A 20,381-nucleotide genomic window follows, 5' to 3' on the forward strand; every position below is an offset into this window, starting at 1 on the left:
ATCAGCATAGTCAACACGGAAGTTCAGGCTCATGTTACTTTCTTCAGAAACTGGTTTTTCCTGGCAATTTAGGTGTGGTCAAAAGATTTACATTTCTCTTTGACGACAGCTGCTAAATGAAGTCAGTCAAGATTATGGCTTTATGTCCATAATGAAGTTTATAATTTTTTTCTTCAACTTGCCTTTTGTTTACTCAGGTAAGATTGACTTTGAATTCATACATCAAATTGTTAGCATTAACCTTTAGCTTCTTCCATGTGTTGAACTTTCGATGTTTCTTTCAGATATTTTTTTTCACCCAGTATTTTCCAAGTCTAAGTGTAGAAATGACTAAAAATATACATGTGTAATGTAATGTAAAGCTGTGCAGGTGTGTTTTTTCTCAAGGTTTAGTGAAATATAGTGGTGTTGTGGGAAAGTAATGATTCAAAATTAAAATGAAAAACTTCTTTGTGTCACTTGGTAATTTGTTTTAATGATGTATAACATAGGTTGTTAGTCTTTTCCAGATTTATGTTGTGGTTTCTTGTGTTGTGTATAATATATATATATATATATATATATATATATATATATATATATATATATATATATATATATATATATATATATATATTATTTTTTATTTTTTTTTATTTTTTAGAGCTACACACATTTGTGGTTACATACACAGCAATGGGAAACCAGACGTTTTTTGCAGCAGCGACACTGGATGGACAACAGATTGGTCATTATGACAAAAATACGAAGACACTGGTTCCAAAACAGGACTGGAATGAGCAAATTAAATCTAAAACACCTTGGAAAGTAGACACATTGATTGAAACGGTGCAAAGGACATACAACAACAATATGCATGACCTAATTGAGCAATTTCCTCAGTCAAATGGTGAGATAATCCTTGATCTTTTGAAAGTAACTTTTATCAGATTTGTTCAATTATTGTTATAAGTTAGAAAACACAATGCCATATAACAGTGAAAGTAATATAAAACTATTGGTCATGCTGTGAAAACCCTCGCTTATATGTCTATAAGAAATAATATAATGACAGTAAATTTATAAAAAAATATATTATTAAAATTGCATCGACAAATTGACACACTAGGCATAATCATAAAAAGTATTTTGTTTGTTGTAGAAAATGTTTTAGACTGCAACCAAAGCACACGCCATCTGTCTCCATCCATTCACATGCTTAGTTGGACAAAATGTAGCATCAATCTTTGAGATATTCATCATGCTAGCCATAGATGCCAGAACATATCAGTTTTGTTTAGTATAGGAGATGCCAGAAACCCAAAGCCTGGCTAGTGATTAGCAAGTCAAAATTGTAACAGTTTTTGATAACATTTGCTATTTAGAGAAAATCTTTTTGGTTTTAATTTTTGAGATTTAAGATTACCTTTTTGAACTAAAGACTCCAGTGATAAAAGGCATTCAAGTCTGTTAGTAATGGTCTAAAACTTGCCCTTTTGTCAGACCGATTTGAAAAATCTTAATGGGTTTTATGATGTAAAAGTTTATCACCACAGTTGATCGCAACATCAATCGGAGAAACATTTTATTTTTAAACAATACTTTTTGTATTTAAAGTAATCCTCTATAGACAAATAAAGTAGTGCATTCCTCTCTCTATTTTAGGTGCTCATACATATCAGGGGAGGCATGGATGTTCCTGGGAAGATAAAACCAATTACCATGATGAGTTTCATGATTATGCATATGACGGAGATGATTTTATCACACTAGATGTGAAGAAAATCAAATACAGAGCATCTGTATCAAAGGCAAAATATATAGTGAAGAAGTGGAACAATGACAGAGAACAGAATAAAACACTAAAAGAGTACTATAAACTTGGATGTATTTACTGGCTGATAGAGTTCTTAGTTTTCACTAAAAATGCCTTTGGAGGAACAGGTATGTATGAAAATAATTAACGTACGAGACACTTGATTATATATTTCTTGCATATGCAGATCCCTGATAAACATCGCTAAAAACAGAGCAGGATAAATGTATCAATAATGCAGTAAGCTAATTTTGTCAGACGATGTTGATATTTGAAACAACCAAAACAAACACACCCATAATCCACATGTCTTTTAAAATCTTCTCTAACATTAGTAGACACATCACTTCACTCTTATTGGCTGCAAGTGTGCTTAGGGACCACTTCACTGATGAAGAGCATTTGTTCAATATTGCTTAAAGGGCACCTATGATGAAAATAAACTCTTGTAAGCTGTTTGGACAGAACTGTGTGTTAGTGTGTCCTTAGACATATTGGGGTGATAGAAGCTTCTTTTTTTTAAATTCCTGACATCCAAATCCCTGTGATTTTGGGGACCACCACAACGTGACCTAGGAGTGCAGTTTCCCCTGCCCACTGAGATTTCAGAAAAGCTTGAATAAACTCCACCACAAATACATCAAATAAACTTATTTGGTATTTTTGACTAATGAGCTGTATTTCAGCTTTATCCGGGTCTGTCTCTGTCACTGACTGCAGTTTATAAGCACGTGGGAATGGTGGGCGGGGAGAAGCAGCTCATTTGCATTTAAAGCCACAGGCTATTTTTTCATTCTGGAGACACAAAAGTCTTGTCTTACAACTTGTAAAATGGGCAAAACAGGTGCCCTTTAATAGACCTGTTATAAAGTTAAACTGGGAAAAAATACTGTGTATTTGTTTCTCTGTTCTCAGTTTTAATCTGTTCTGTGTTTTCTTTTAGCGCCGAAAATGTTTCTGTTGCAGAAGAGCCCAAATTCAGATGTGAAATGTCATGTCACAGGGTTTTACTCCAATAACATTGTCATATTGTGGATGAAGAATGGACAGGAAGTAAGCAATTCAGCTTTGTTAAAGTCTGGAGAAATTTTGCCAAATGAAGATGGAACCTTCCAGAGAACTGTAACTCTAAGAGTTTCTTTACAATACTGGAGGAAGGAGCAGTACACTTGTGTGGTGAGGTACATGGAAAAGACCATTCGGAGGAATTTGACTGAGGAGGAGATCAAGAGTAACTACAGTGAGATGAGTATTACTGCATGTAGGTTGGATTAATAACAGAAGGCAACTATTAAAAAAAAAAACAGGATGGATTTGCTTTTTATTCTTTCTGTTTTTGTTTTGGGTTTCTTTGTTCAGGCATTTTGGCTGTCATTATTAATATGTATGCATTTCATTTTTCAGCAGATTCATCAACATCAATTCTTGTACCTATTATTGTGGTAGTTTTGGTTGTATCACTGATTTTGTGGTGGATGAGTTGTCACCAGAAGTAAGTATACAGGCCTGTTATGAGATAATTCTTATCAAGGGTGCAAGTATTTTTGTTTGTAACAGTGAAAAAAAACAGTAACAGTGAACCCACTGGTGTTTAATTCACATGCTTTTTTTTTGTCTCTTAAAAATGATTTCAAATAAATACTATTGGTCAGTTGCAGACTGGGACAGTGTTTTCACCTGGAAAATGCCAACTAAGCTGCGGCGATTGGTAAGTGAGGAGCAGTCCACCCCTGCTATTGGTGGTGTGTAAAATATCTGAATGTTATACTTCATTACAGTTATCTCTTTATCTTATTTTACAGACTACAAGAAGCGGTGTAAATCCCCTGTGAAAAGTCTACCAATTACAAAATTAAAGCCCCTTCTGTGCAGACAGCCAAACAAGAAAGACACACCATCACTTCTCAGAATCCTCTGAGTTTCTCACTGATTGAGTGATTTTCCCATTGTCTGTTTAGGAAAGCAATGTTTTCTGAAGCTGCTCTTAAAAAGTCAATGTGGGTTTATTCATAGAGGTTGAACATATATTAACAGTCAAAAGTTTGGGATCAGTATGATTTTGACAATGCATGTAAAAAAATGTTTTTCCCAGTCCCAAGGCTCTGGTTTTCCCCATAAGTCCAAAGACAAGTGCTCTAGGTGAATTGGGTAAACTAAAATTGTCCGTAGTGTGTGTGAGAGAGAATGAGAGTGTATGGGTGTTTACCAGTAATGGGTTGCAGCTGGAAGGGCATCCGCTGCGTAAAACATATGCTGGATAAGTTGGTGGTTCATTTCGATGTGGCAACCCCAGATTAATAAAGGGACTAAGACGGAAAAAAAGAATGAAAAAATAAATAATACATATTTATTAAATTTTTTGTAATATATATATATATATATATATATATATATATATATATATATATATATATATATATATTTGTGTTTAAATCTATTACTGTCTGTGTATATATGTACAGTATTTTGTTGTAAAAACTGATTTTATAGTAATATTAAAACTATAGAGTTTTAATTATACCATAGTATCAATTATAAAAGTAGAACTATTAAAATATATACTTTAAATTATACATTTGTCATGAGTTGTCATTGTCAGAGATGTCTCTGTCTTTGCGGCAAATAGGGATGTTCACTCAAAATGTCTGCTGTTAATTTTCTCATGCTCAGGCTATTCAGGATTTAGATTTATTTTATTCAGTAAAACAATTTTTTTTAAACCTTGGTCCTTGAATCATTTAATGCAGGTCAAAGATCCTGTCACTTTGACTGACAAATTTGTGTTTGAGTAAAATTCATTTTTGGTTTATTTTGTATACTGGTGAAATTTTGTACAAATATAGAAAAGTGAGAATTATTAACCCTTGAATCATTTTTACCCTATATATTTTTTCTTCAGTTTGTGTTTAACGGAAAGATTTTTTTTTTTAAATTAGTCAAGTTAGAGTAATTAAGCAAATTATTGTATAATGATGGTTTTACAATAATAGGAAAATATATATTAATGGGGCTGATAATATTGACCAAACGGTTTTTAAAAATGCTAAAATAAAATCTGATATAATTCAAACTGAAATAAGACGTTTTTCAGAAGAAAAACTATAATAGGAATAACTGTAATAGTAAAACTATAATAGGAATAAAAAAAATCCTTGCTCTTTTTAACACCGTTTGGGGAAAAAAACTAATAAGAGAGACAATAATTTTGACATAAAAAAGCTTAAAAAATAAAGTCTGACATCAGTCTAGTTGATATTGTCTAAATTTACTAAATTTACTAAAAACAAAACCTATTTTTTTCAGTGAAATTTGAAAGAAATGTCCCCAGTGAGTTTGAAGCAAAGCTATTCTGTTGTTTATTATTCCTAGTCATTTCTCCCATAGACGACTGAATCGGAGGTTTTAAAAAAACGCGAAAACGAACGCACTTCCGCATTTTAGAATAAGGTCAATAGTAGGAAAAACAAACACTATGGAAGTCAATGCTTATAGGTTTCCAGTGTTCCTCAAAATATCTACTTTTCTGAGATATTAACATATTTTAAAAGCAGGAAGAAACTCATAAATGTTTTAAACAACTGAAAGGTGAGTGATACAATCAGTCTCCGAGCACAAACCGAGCAATGAAGTTCAAGGAATTGCCTTTAGATCGCAAATACAGGATTGCATCAATGCACAGATCTGGGGAAGGAGAAAGAAATATTTCTGCAGAATTGAAAGTCCCAATGAGCACAGTGACAATCTGACAAAAGTCTTGCTGTCAATCCCAGTTGTAAGAGCAACAAATAATAACTTGACGTCTAGTTGATCAGTTGGAAGTGTCAGAAGGTTGATTTTTCTGATGAATCATCTGTTAAACTGCATCCCAATCATTACTAATACTGCAGAAGACCTGCTGGAACCAGCATGGACGCAAGATTCTAACAGCATGCAGTCAAGTTTGGAGAAGGAACAATCATGGTTTGGGGTTACATTCAGTATGGGAGCATGCAAGAGATCTGCAGAGTGGATGATCAACATCAACAGTCTGAGGTATCAAGACATTTGTGATGCCCACTACATTACAAACCACAGGAGAGGGCAAGTTCTTCTGCAGGATAGCGCTCCTTCTCATACTTCAGCCTCCACATCAAACCTTCTAAAGGTCAAGGTGCTCCAGCATTGGCCAGCCCAGTCACCAGACATAAACATCATTGAGCATGGCTGGGGTAAGATGAAGGAGGAGCCGCTGAAGATGAAAGAGTCTTGATAAACTCTGGGAGTCCTGCAGGAACACTTTCTTTGCTATTCCAGATGACTTTATTAATCAGTGATTTGGATCATGTCAGAGATGTATGGATGCAGTCCTCCAAGCTCATGATGGAGTCAGACACAATATTCATTCTGTCTCCACTGCAGCAGGACTTTATATTCTATACTGGACATTATTTCTGTTCAGTGATGAGACTTTTGTCTAAGCAAATCAGACATTACTGTTCTAATGAAATCATTCTCAAATTAAGGCATGATCATATTTTATTTTGGTAAAATAAGCGTTATCTAGAGGCCTTTTCCTTTCATATAAGCCACTTCTGATACCAAATGATCAACTAGAAGTCAAGTTATGATTTGTTGATCCTGAAATTTTTGCCAGGTAGTATACATAGAGTATATTTACTTTTCATCTGTGTAGCAATCAAAAAATCGAATTTTTTTTATCATTAAAAGTAGTATTTTGTAATTGTATATGCTTTGTAGATTCTGTAATATTGCATTCATTGTATTCCTTACATTACCATAAAACTGATAAACAGATGCAAACAATGTCTCTGTCTTTTAATTCAAAGGGTTTCTAAATCTTTAAAAAGCTTTTGGCTTACCCATACAAAATACAGGTGTCATTTTATCTTCAATAAAACTTTAAAGATTTATTTTTTATTTGTATTTTTTTAGCTGAAGCTGTGGTCCTTGGTGATGAATATAATGCAAGTCAATGGCTGCTACTGACACTTTTAAAGTCAAACAAAAACATATACAAGGAAAATAAAATCAATACACAAGGCTCCTGACCATACATTGAGGTTTTATAATGTGAAAAAGAATGAAGTAATCATTCTGCACAGAATATTCAGTTTCTTGCACAGACTGATCATTTTGCTTCATAAAGACCTCAATAAGGAGTCGAGCATTTTATTTGAATTCAATTCAACTCTAAATTCAATATCTCAGAAAATGAGAACAATGTGAACAGTTTCAGTACTGAAGACACCAGGGGTCCATTTTTTGTAACTCCCTTAAATGATCTAAGATGATTTAGCAGATCCTGGATCTGTTAATCTTGATAACTGATCTCTGGCTAATTTGGTTCTTCAAACAAGTTTATGAATCAGATTAAAATGTCTGGATAAACTGATCTGAGATCGCTGCGTGTGTTGTGAAGGACAGATCTATCGATCCTCGAAATCATGATCAGCAATGCAATGATTGGCTGATGGCACAGCAGCGTAATGACATCATCTGATTAATATTCTATTATCCATGTGAGCTAAATTACATAGAATGAGCAGTAAACGGTTTGTCAAATATGATGCGCAAAGATTTTTCGACATTTGTTGTGGGCTGTAGGCTTTCATGTGTCAAGAGTATTCATCATGTATTTCAATGCATATCAATGTATTTAGTTTTACATTTAGAAAAGATTTATTATAGTAGCCCATAGGCCTACTCAAGTGTTTTTTTAATTGGCTTAAGGAATAACTATAAATTAATTTATCCAGGCTCATTCTGAAAATGTAGTCCCGTGGACGTTTCTGGAGACCACAAAATACATCCCGGGAGTTACATATGGCTGCATCTCGTTTTTTTAAAGCGAACGCTACAGGGCGGTATGACGCTGTTCCCTTTCGTGCTTGCCAGCTGACAACTTACCTCTGTGTGGAGGGCTTTCCCATCAAAACCAGTTTGTCCAGTCAGCTCATGGTGTACGTCGCAGACTTCAGAGGCAGAGAGGAGGAGTTGACCACGGCGACCGGGTTCAAGTCCGGGGAAGAGCGGTTCCAGATAAGACAAAAACAGAATCCAAAAAATAAAGCGAACGAGTTCATAACAGGGTGAGAACGTAATGAAATCCAAAAACGTCGTAAGAAAAAAATCAGTCAAGGACTTTTCTTTTTCTGGACGGCTTTTCTGAATTGTCGTTTGGGTTTGGGGATGTGAGTGGGTGGGCGGGTCAATCGGTAAAATTGGTGGGGTTTAGGGAAGGAGGAGGAGGGTGGGTCAGCCAATTGGCCGGTCGCCCAGTCAATCATTCAGTCAGACAAACGGACAGCGGCCTCTGGTGGGCTCACGCGAAAACAGCGCGGGCGCGAACAGCACTCGAGAGACATTTGAAATGTGAAAAAGCGTGCACAGTGGACTCTCGCGGATTTGCGAAAATAAAAACTGCACAAATACGTACCTCCCGGGATTGGGTTGAATTAATTTTGCACATTTTAGAACCTGCTCCCAAGCAGGTTTGAGCTACTAAAACTCTTGCTATGACAACAAGTCTCAGATGAGTTTGGAACATGGATCGTGTCAAATCGTCGATACCCAAATCCAGCTAATTGAGTAATCCACGTACGAAGAACGAACCCCTGGCTGATGAACTAAAAAAAATCTGCTTTTAAATGGTCTCTCAGTATATTTCTGGGCAACACAATCATGGGGAAGACGGCTGATTTGACAGTTGTCTAAAAGACGACCATTGACACCTGCATAAGGAGGGCAAGACACAAAAGGTCATTGCAGAAGAGCTGTTCGCAGAGCTCTGTGTCCGAGCACATTAATAGAGAGGTTAAGGGAAGGAAAAGATGTGGTAGAAAACAAGTGTACAAGCAACAGGGATAACCGCACACTGGAGAGAAATATGCAACAAATCCATTCAAAAATGTGGGGGAGATTCACAAAGAGTGGACTGAAAAATCATATACACATCATCATAAGGCATTAATATTAAGTTAGATGTAGGTTGTGTTATCAGGTGACCAAAATTCAATGTCTAGTTAGCATCCAAGGACAATGTAGTTTTGATCACCATTAACAATGTCAAATGACGTTGATATTTGGTGGATTTTAGGATGTGTTGGAAAGTGACCAAAATCCAATGTCGAGCCGATATCTTTAATCATATAGGTGTCTAATACTGATATTTATTCATCAGGTATGGCAACCAAAATCTAACATCTGATAGACGTCATAGTGGTGACATCCACACAACGTCAAGCTGTAACATCATTAGACGTTAATATTTGGTTGATTTTAGGATGTGTTGGAATGTGACCGGTAACACTTTATTTTGATGGTGCATTTGAGTATTAGACTGTCTGCTTAATATCTGTTAATACTGCTCCTTCAACAGACATTTAACTGACTATAAGAATCTTTTCAAGTACGTCAACTTGCACTAACCCCAACATAACGGTCTACTTATAATCTAAATTGTTGACATGTAGATGCAGTGTAACAAGCGGACCATCAAAATAAAGTGCGACCATGTGACCAAAATCCAACGTCAAGCCAACATCTTAAACCAACGTCATATTTAAGTCAAGTACTCTTATTTTTTTCATCTGGTATAGAAACCAAAATCCAATGTCTGATAGACGTCATAGTGGTAACGTCCACACAACGTCAAGCTGTAACATCGTTAGACGTTGATATTTGGTTGATTTTAGGTTGTGTTGGAAACTGACCAAAATCCAATGTCGAGTAAACATTATTAATCATATTGATGTCAAATACTGACATTTATACGTCAGGTATGGCAACCAAAATCCAATGTCTGATATATGTCATAGTGCTAACATCCACACGGTGTCAAGCTGTAACATCATTAGATGTTGATATTTGGTTGATTTCAGAACATGTTGGAATGTGACCAAAATCCAACGGCGATACAACGTCCTAAACCAACATCATATTGACGCCTGATACTGTTTTTTTTTTCTTCTGGTATAGCAACCAAAGTCCAATGTCTAATTGACGTCATAGTGGTAACGTTCGCACGGTATCAAGCAGTATGATCGTTAGACGTTGATATTTGGTTGATTTTAGGTTGTGTTGGAAAGTGCACAAAATCCAATGCCGAGCCAACATCTTTAATCATATTGGTGTCAAATATTGACATTTGTTTATCAGGTATGGCAACCAAAATCCAATGTCTGATAGACGTCATAGTGGTAACATCCACACGGTGTCAAGATGTAACATCATTAGATGTTGATATTTGGTTGATTTCAGGTTGTGTTGGAATGTGACCAAAAACGTTGAGCCAACTTCCTAAACCAACATCATATTGACGTCAAATACTGTTATTTTTTTTCTACTGGTATTGCAACCAAAATCCAGCGTCTTATAGACGTCATAGTGGTAACGTCCACATGATGTCAAGCTGTAACATCATTAGATGTTAATATTTGGTGTATTTTAGGTTGGACGTTTTACATTTGCGTCAGCCGGACATTGAGTTCTGACATCAAACTGATTTTCATTTCTAAACAAATCGCAACGTCCACACGACCTTGAGGTACAACGTCAATCTAACAACATGTTGACGTCTTGTCAGGGCCGGAGCAAGCTGAAATGCCGCTCTAGGCAGAGAACGATCATGCCGCCCTCAATCCCAATGTGAAAACGTAAGTGACCGGTTATGAAAATGAAGTGAGGTGTCGCGGACCTCTTTTCCAGCGCACTATGCGCGGATATAACTGAGGACGCGCGGGTGCTGAGGGAGGGGGAGAGGGAGGTGTCGCGGACACTGCGCTCTCTATTTTGCCGCCCTATGCACGATATAACAGGACACGCGGGTGCTGATGCAGGTGTCGCTGACGCCGCCCTCTCTATTCTGTCGTCTATGCGCGAATATATTTGAGGACGCGGGTGGTGAGGGAGGTGTCGCGGACATAACTGAGGACGCGGGTGGTAAGGGAGGTGTCGGGGATGCCGCCCTCTCTATACTGCTGCCCTAGGCGGCCGCCTAGGTCGCCTCTATGGATGCGCCGGCCCTGCGTCTTGTGCCTGCTGGGTGTTTAACGCCATTTCAGTCATCATACAGTAAACATCCGTCATCTTCTCATCAGTGACATGCATCTAAACAGCCTCTTGGTCAATCCGTGTAAAGATTTTGGAAATCTTTTTGGACACTTTTAATGCTTCTAAACGGTTTGCTGCATTTATAAATCGCCCATGTCTTGAGGTAGTTCATTGTGATGTGATTTATCTTCTATGCATGATTTGATTAGACGGGAATTGCAGGACTGATTTTTCTAATCCCCATAGACAAAAAATAAATAAATAAATAAGTAGAGACTGCAGGTTGAAGGAAAACAGTGGAGTAAAAATACAGATACTGCACTAAAATGTATCAATTACAGTAGTTTTGAGTATTTGTAATTTGTTACTTTGCACCACTGTTGATAGCTTACCTAACTTTAACTGGCCTGCTCTAGACAAATCTGACAGCAAACACCCTAAAAACAGCCCATGGAAGGATTTAACAGCACATACATCTATACAATCAATTAGCATGTGCATTCCTGTATTAGCATCCTGCTAAGGTTATCAAAAGCCCAGCTGATTTCCCCCTGAAAGCCTCAGAGTCTCAGTCTCACAGCACGGTTTTAGCCATGATGGATGATTTGTTTTGCTCACTACTGCCTCAGGCATCATAAGTCGTTGCACTACCAAGACCTGTTAGTGTGCTAGCATGAGCTTTCTGAGGCTAACCGGGCCAACTCAAGCCTTTGATTAATAACACGACTCATGCAGAAGTGTAAATGTGCACCCACACACTGGTGAACATGATTAGTGTACAAACAATTACCCCACATTCCCCTCGACACGAGAATTAAGATTCAGCCATGCTAATCTGCCTGATCATACAAGAGCCATTCATTATGAGTGGGGAAGAAAAAATCTCCGGGAAGCGTTTCAGCGTTCGCCCACACGCCGCGATCATCACAGAAGACGCGGGAAATATCTTAGCATGCTTTCTGATAGGATTCAGAGATGCTAGCAGCTATGTTCTGATGTTTATTACTCTCTTCATGGAGGAATTTGACATTTGAAGGCTTCTAAAGGAAGTGTAGGCTTTTGTGCTAATGCTAAAATAGCATGTGTGACTGTGGTACATGAATGAATGATGCGCATGCTAACAAAAACAGAAAAGATAGACATTTTTAAAAGACTAAATAAAGAGACACATGGAAAGAAATCACGGGTAATTTCACATTATTCAATAAATGAAAGTCAACACTAAATGATTGTTAGCTGACTACATTTAGCACGTAGCCTAGCAGTGTTTTAGCTACTTTCATATGTTCAGCTTTCAAAATAAATGTCAAAAACTGATTTATTCTCTGTTATAACCCTACAGAAAAATCCAGCTTAAACCAGCCTAGGCTGGTTGGCTGGTTTTGGCTGGTTGGCTGGTTTTAGCTGGTTGACCAGCCTGGTTTTAGAGGGGTTTTGGCCATTTCCAGCGTGGTCCTAGCTGGTCAGGCTGGGAGATAAAAACCAGCTTGACCAGCATAGCCAGGCTGGAAGTCCAGCCAAAACCAGCTATGTCCAGTTTAAACCAGGCTGGTCAAGCTGGTTTTAGCTGGATTTAGCTGGTCATTTTCCAGCCTGACCAGCTAACACCAGCCTGGAAATGGCCAAAACCCCTCTAAAACCAGGCTGGTCAACCAGCTAAAGCCAGCCAACCAGCCTAGGCTGGTTTAAGCTGGATTTTTCAGCAGGGAAAGCCCTGTGAAACCGCTAACATGCACATTTGCTAACTGCTAAGCTGTTATAATACTTTGACACTATAATATCTCTAGAATTTTATGTAATTTGTTGTTTTGGCTAATGGTATGCCACAAGTTAAACAGCTAAAATGTTGTGCAAAAACTCATGCTATCAAAAAATAAACCAGCTCTGACGTTGAAAGCTATTTTTAATGTACAAACTTCAAGTCACTCAGTTAACGTCATTTGAAGACAACAGCTATTCTAAATTGCTGTTAATGCTAAATGGCTAAAAATAAATTATGGCTAAGGGTTAAAAACAATATATAGCAACTTGTACATCGATTAAGCTAATAGTTTATGCTAGCATTTACGATAAAATGTGAATACACCAAAAACAGATATGCTTAGTTGCTAAAGCCCTTGGGGATGTTCGCAAGCATGTTTGCAAAATGCTAAGCTACAGCGCTAACTCAGGTTTTGTTTTTTGACTTTAGAAGGCTGAATACTTTAAGTTTGGCCATGTTTCTGTATCTTAAGGGCACTCCATACAATTATGCCTTCAGGTGTTTTGAGATTTATTTATTTATTTATTTATTTTTGGCTAATGCTAAATAAAAACAATATAGGCTACTTTATCACTTAAATATTAACTTGTTACATCGATTTAGCTACTTGTTTATGCAATGTTTGACTACAGCATTTAAGATGAAACCCGAAAACACTAAAAACCAATTTATGCTAAGTTGTTTGCAAGCATGTTTGCTAACGGCTAAGCTACAGCTCCAACTCAGGCTTCATTTTTCGACTCTAAAAGGCCTAATATCTCAGGTTTGGCCATGTTTCTGTATCTACAGACACTCCAAACAAACATGCCTGTGGGCTTTTTAAGTTTCTTTGTTTGGCTAATGCTAAATAAATACAACATAGGCTACTTAAATGCCAGCTAAATACCAAGTTGTACGTCAACTAAGCTACTTGTTTATGCAATGTTTAGCTATAGCATCTACAATAAAATTCAAAAACAGATATGCTTAGTTGCCAAAGCCTTCAGGTGTTGCTACCAAGCATGTTTGCTAACTACACCCTGGTGAAAAATCCAGCTTAAACCAGCCCAAGCTGGTTGGCAGGTTTTAGCTGATCGACCAGCCTGGTTTTAGAGTGGTTTTGGCCATTTCCAGGCTGGTTTACAGCCATTTCCAGCCTAGTCTAAGGAAAATGACCAGCAAAAACCAGCTAAAACCAGCCTGGTTTAAGCTGGACATAGCTGGTTTTGGCAGTGCTTCCAGACTGGTCAAGCTGGAAATGGCCAAAACCCCTCTAAACCAGTCTGGTCAACCAACTAAAACCAGCCAATCATCCTAGGCTGGTTTAAGCTGGATTTTTCAGCAGGGCAGCTCCAACCCAGGCTTCATTTTTTGACTCTAGAAGGCTGAATATCTCAGGTTTGGCCATGTTTCTGCATCTCCAGACACTCCAAACAAACATGCCTTCAGGCTTTTTGGAATTTTTTGTTTGGCTAATGCTAAAGTGTGACTCGTATTCTACCTCAAGACAAAGACGGCGTGTGACAGGTGTCAGTGAACCTGAAGCCAATATAAACCGCACCGACGGCTCAAGCTCCGCCAGTTTCCAGCTAGTCAAAGAGAAAAAGTGACGTCTGGAGCAGTGAACAGATTCACAAATCACCAAAATAACAAGACATCAAGACAGATCCGCTGTTATTCTGCAGAGTCACTGCCGCTCCATCACAGCCACGTTATTCTGGACAGGAAACGGTTTATTTTCATCATGTGTTCGGCAAAACGCAATAAGTTTCCCCCGCCGCTTTAATGACTTCAGCTGATGCAAGATTGAGTTCAGATCCCTATTCAGCTGGGACATTTACATATTGGCCAATGTAATAAGCATTTCTGGCTTTTTAACTTGGTAAGAAATGCTTGTTTAATCTTAAAAGCAGACACCAAGATTTCGTTAGACAGTTTTATTTTACGCAGGGCAATTACGAAAATGTTGCACAAACCTTAAGCCTCATTATAACATAAGATTATATCAGTGTTCTCGGAAAGAATCAAACATAAACTTTAACTTTATATGATTGCTTTTGCTGATTTGCATATAGGCTAATTTAGATAAATGATACAATAAATCCACAACCTGAATTCTTTGGCAACTAAAGTGTCAAATATAATAGCAAAATTACATTTACTTATGAAATTATTACAATTCAGTTTAGCTGTTAGGCTTATAATAATACAACTACCATAATTTGAGAACAATTATTTGAAAAATACAATATTAGAGCATTTTAATATACATTTAAAATTACATATTTACTTATTACAAGCTAAAATGATTTTCAGAAAATATATTTTTTTTAAATGTAAAGCAGGGGTGTCAAACTCATTTTAGCTGAGGGGCCACATGGAGGAAATCCATTACCAAGTGGGCCGAACTGGTAAAATCATGGTATATATAACTTTAAAACAACAACTTGAGATTGTTTTCTTTGTTTTAATACTATCAACATAAAACAGTGTGTTCGGAAAGTATTGATAGCGCTTCACTTATTCCACTTTTGTTTATGTTACAGCCTTATTCCAAAATGGATTAAATTAATTTACTTCCTCTAAATTCTATGAATACTATCCGAATGCACTGTGTGTGGATCTGCTGACTAAAACAACACTGAATCTCTTCAGAAGTGTAAATATGTGTGATTCTGCTGACTAAATCAACACTGAATCTCTTCAGGAGTGTAAATATTTGTGGTTCTGCTAACTAAATCAACACTGAATCTCTTCATGAGTGTAAATATGTGTGGTTCTGATAACTAAAACAACACTGAATCTCTTCATGAGTGTAAATATTTGTGGTTCTGATAACTAAAACAACACTGAATCTCTTCATGAGTGTAAATATTTGTGGTTCTGCTAACTAAATCAACACTGAATCTCTTCATGAGTGTAAATATGTGTGGTTCTGATAACTAAAACAACACTGAATCTCTTCATGAGTGTAAATATTTGTGGTTCTGATAACTAAATCAACACTGAATCTCTTCAGAAGTGTAAATATGTGTGGTTCTGCTGACTAAATCAACACTGAATCTCTTCATGAGTGTAAATATTTGTGGTTCTGCTGACTAAATCAACACTGAATCTCTTCATGAGGTTAAATATTTGTGGTTCTGCTAACTAAAACAACACTGAATCTCTTCAGGAGTGTAAATATTTGTGGTTCTGATAACTAAATCAACACTGAATCTCTTCAGAAGTGTAAATATGTGTGGTTCTGCTAACTAAAACAACACTGAATCTCTTCATGAGTGTAAATATTTGTGGTTCTGCTGACTAAAACAACACTGAATTTCTTCAGGAGTGTAAATATTTGTGGTTCTGCTAACTAAATCAACACTGAATCTCTTCAGGAGTGTAAATATGTGTGGTTCTGCTGACTAAAACAACACTGAATCTCTTCATGAGTGTAAATATTTGTGGTTCTGCTGACTAAAACAACACTGAATTTCTTCAGGAGTGTAAATATTTGTGGTTCTGCTAACTAAATCAACACTGAATCTCTTCAGAAGTGTAAATATGTGTGGTTCTGCTAACTAAAACAACACTGAATCTCTTCATGAGTGTAAATATTTGTGGTTCTGCTGACTAAAACAACACTGAATTTCTTCAGGAGTGTAAATATTTGTGGTTCTGCTAACTAAATCAACACTGAATCTCTTCAGAAGTATGAATATTAGTCCGTATGATCACTGTTCCTGCTAACTATGAGAATAATCGTGTCTGTTTAGCCTCTCAGACACACTGCAGCAGCATCTTTAAACAACCGCTGCAGTTTTTCATGTATATTTGCACAATTATTTTTGCCAGGCAAGCAGGAGCTGTGTGTTAACCACGCTGATTAGCATTTAAAAGAGCCCCATTTTTCATATCCGCGGCTCAAGTCGCTGTTCAATTACGGCCGTAAATACAGTCCGGGACAAAAGGCAGAAATGAAACTGTCTGGTGTGGAAAAGAGGAAACCTTTGAAACAACTGAAAGGCCTTTAATAACGCAGAGCTGATGAATCACGAGCGGACAAAACCTGAATGGAGAAGAGCAGAGCGCCGGCCGGACTGGAGGAAGGTCAGAAAACTCATAGAAAAAAAAAACAAAACTGCTGACCACTGCAATATCAACAGGAGGCTATGAATATAATGGCGTCAGAATGAGACGGAAAAAAAAGTCATTGTATAAAAGTGGTTTGTTCTGGAGACAATCCAAAACAAATATTGCTCAAGGGGGCTAATAATATTGACCTTAAAATGTTTTTAAACAAATTAAAAACTGCTTTTATTCTAGCCGAAATATTACATTCATACAATGTCTGCCTGATATTTCTTAATCCCATAATCAACAATATATTGTTAAATCACAACGTGTCATGTAAAAATATCACAATAATGCAATTCTGCTAATCAGGAGTCATTTATACACAGGGGTTGCACCAATCTACAGATGGTTTGGATGTAGTTTCCATATAATAGATGTAAACATGTTTATATGCATATTTATGTTGTTTATTATACGTTTCAGCTGATTTCCTGACATAACAACAACACTTCAAGGGAATAATCAGAATGCAGACTGGAATTATTTGAGCAACAAAGCACTATTTGTTTCTGTACATTTTAAAAAGTGACCTGTTTAAGATTATTTTCTGTGCAAAAATTCATAAATAAGATTCATTTTTAATACTCATAATGCTCATTTTAAATGCTTTATTAAAAGATTTGATACTATCATTCCCTCATATCCCGGACGAGCCCCCATTTTTTTCATGAACCCTAATTATAACCCTAATACCCTAATTTAAATTTTTTACACAGACCAAACTTATGCTAATAGGCTAAAACCAATTTATGTACATTTTAAAGTGTCCTGTTTAGGATTGTTGTCTGAGCATAAATGAATAAATATGATGCATTTTAAACTGTATAATACTTATTTTAAATGCTTAATTAAAAGATTTGATACTATTTTTTGTTCAAGTTCACAAACCCTAAGTAAAACACACTTTCAGAAATGTTATTATAGACTGAATGTATGCTAAAACTTTTATTTCTGTAAATTTAAAAGTGTCATTTTAGTATTGTTTTTGAGTTAAAATAATGAATAAGATGCATTTTTAATACTCATAATGCTTATTTCAAATGCTTTATTAAAAGATCTGATAATATCATTCGCTCATATGCCGGAAGAGCCCCCATTTTTTCCCATAAACCCTAACTATAACCCTAATCACCCTAATTTATAAGTTTTTATTTAGACCAAACGTGTGCTAATAGGCTAAAACAAATTCATTTACATTTTAAAGTGTCCTGTTTAAGATTGTTTTCTGAGCAAAAATTAATGAATATGATGCATTTTTATTATTATAATACTCATTTTAAATGCTTAATTAAAAGATTTGATACCATCATTCATTTATATTCCGGACGAGTCCGTATTTTTTTTATGTGCAAGTTCACAAACCCTTATTAAAACACACTTTTAGAAATGTTATTATAGACTGAATGTATGCTAAAAGTTTTATTTCTGTAAATTTAAAAGTGTCATTTTAAGATTGTTTTTAAAGCAAAAATAATGAATATGATGCATTTTTAATACTCATAATGCTAATTTTAAATACTTTATTAAAAGATCTGATGCTATCATTCGCTCATATCCCGGACGAGCCCCCATTTTTCATGAACCCTAATTATAACCCTAATCACCCTAATTTGTGAATTTTTAGACAGATCAAATGTATGACAATATGCTAAAACCAATTGATGTACCTTTTAAAAGTATCCTGCTTAAGATTGTTTTCTAAGCAAAAATAATGAATATGATGCATTTGAATACTCACTTTGAATGCTTTATTAAAAGATTCAATAATATAATTTGCTCGTATCCCGGACGAGCCCACATTTTTTCATGCACACATTTATAAACTCTAATTAAACACTTTTTTAGAATTTTTTTATAGAATTCAAATGCATGCTAATAGGATAAAACTAACAAAGTAATTAGAATATGTATAATTTTCTATTAAAGTTAATTAAATGCTATTGTTTGTTCATATCCCGAACGAGCCCCCAATTTTTTTATCAGCCAGTTCATGAACCTTTATTAAAACACACTTTTAGAAATTTTAATATAGACCAACTTTAAGCTAACATGCTAAAAGTTACAAAGTAATCATACTATGTATTATTTGTAATCTTTTTTATGATAAAATGATTATCAATAAATAGTCGCTGAAAAATTATGAATAAAAAAATCTTGGAAGAGTTTTCATAAAACGTCAATATTATTTTTATATATTTTAAAAGCCAAAACCAAAATGAATAAAATTTGAATGAAGAAATTTATAATAAAAATAAAACAAATATAAGACATTATGAGGATAATGGAAAAATATAATTATGATGCATTTTTGTCCAAAAAAAAGTGTCTCAAAAATTATTTATTTGCCGATATATTTGGAAACTCTGATTATTATTTACAGCTTGACCCCAAATTACTCATTAATTGTAATTTTAATTACTTTATTAAAAGATAAAGTGTTATCATTTGTTCATATCCCAGACGAGCCGCCAGTTTAATATGAGCCATTTTATGGACCATAATTAAAAACACATATAAAAAGCTTGTAATAATAAATATTAAATGTTAATTTAATTGAAAATGTATTATAATATGTATAATTATAAAGTGTATAATAACAATTTTCATATTAAAATGATTAGCAATCATTTCCATGATTAAATAGCAGATGGAAATGTATGAATATCCAAAATTTTCACAAAATCCTGGAAGAGTTTTCACAAGATGTCAATATAACTTTAATATATTAGAAAGCAATTTTAATTAACTAAATTATTTAATTGTAATAATATTTTTCGGATAATGTAGCAATAACTAAAATGCATTTTCCTTAAGATTTCCTGAACAAACCTATTAAATTGTAATTCAGTGTAGCATTAGCAAAACAAAACAAAACAATTGCTAACATATTAAGAGATTTATGGTCACAGTTTGGCCCCAAAATACAGATTTTTAATAGTTAAAAAAAAAAAGAACTAATATTGTTTGTTCACATCCCGGACGAGCCCCCACATATTTGTTATGAGTCAGTTTTATGAAACAAAAAATAAATGAAAATTGTGAAAAACTAAAAAATAAACTGCAAAGTTAAAGATGAAACGTTAATAAAACAAAATGTAAGGTTTAAAAAAAAACTAAACCAAATTAATATATAATATTATGGTGCAGTTAAATATAAGCCTTAGACAAGTGTGGATTTGGTTACAGGACTAAATTATTATAAAATCTATTTAAATATTTAGTAAAAGTTCATAAATATAATGTTTTTAATACAATAATTAAATTAATATTACAATTATTTTCAATGATCATATTATGATGAAGACCAATCATGCATACTGTTTAATTTATTTTATTATAAGTCTATATAAAACAAATATTAAAAAAACAACATTCATCACAATCACAATGTTTTGGAATAAGATTAAATCTAACATTTAAGCTATGGAAATCAGAAGTAATTTATATATAAATATCCACAAGCTAAATTATATTTTAGATGATGTGTTTCTTTTTAATAATACAGGACCACACTTTGGCCCTCAAAGCATCCTCAAATTAGTGTTAGCTTTTAGCGATGCATCGCCTTAAAAATGAGGTGAATAAATAGAAATCCATTAGGCAAAAAAAAAAAAAAAAAAAATCAATGGTGTGTACTTTCATTATGTAAACTATAATAAACTATAATCAATT

General features: G+C 35.0%; 1 protein-coding gene and 1 long non-coding RNA gene across 6 annotated transcripts in view; one reads left to right on the forward strand and one right to left on the reverse strand.

The window, feature by feature from the left end:
* LOC141380132 (uncharacterized) overlaps positions 1-20,381 on the reverse strand; it is a 337,436-nt gene that overhangs the window by 163,626 nt on the left and 153,429 nt on the right. The gene's annotated exons all lie outside the window — the stretch shown is intronic.
* On the forward strand, positions 62-3,865 carry mhc1uma (major histocompatibility complex class I UMA). 4 transcript variants are annotated; one of them, NM_001386843.1, is made up of 7 exons: positions 62-197; positions 644-889; positions 1,645-1,923; positions 2,739-3,056; positions 3,200-3,287; positions 3,448-3,503; positions 3,598-3,865. In NM_001386843.1, the coding sequence occupies exons 1-6, from the start codon at positions 143-145 to the stop codon at positions 3,488-3,490; spliced, it is 1,029 nt and encodes a 342-aa protein (NP_001373772.1). In that variant the 5' UTR covers positions 62-142; the 3' UTR covers positions 3,491-3,503; positions 3,598-3,865. The 4 variants fall into 4 exon arrangements, with proteins under 4 accessions (NP_001373772.1, NP_001373773.1, NP_001373774.1 ...); NM_001386844.1 differs by having other exon boundaries at positions 3,203-3,287; NM_001386845.1 differs by lacking the exon at positions 644-889.

This window comes from Danio rerio, chromosome 22 (assembly GCF_049306965.1).
Source record: "Danio rerio strain Tuebingen ecotype United States chromosome 22, GRCz12tu, whole genome shotgun sequence".
Classification (NCBI taxonomy): domain Eukaryota; kingdom Metazoa; phylum Chordata; class Actinopteri; order Cypriniformes; family Danionidae; genus Danio; species Danio rerio.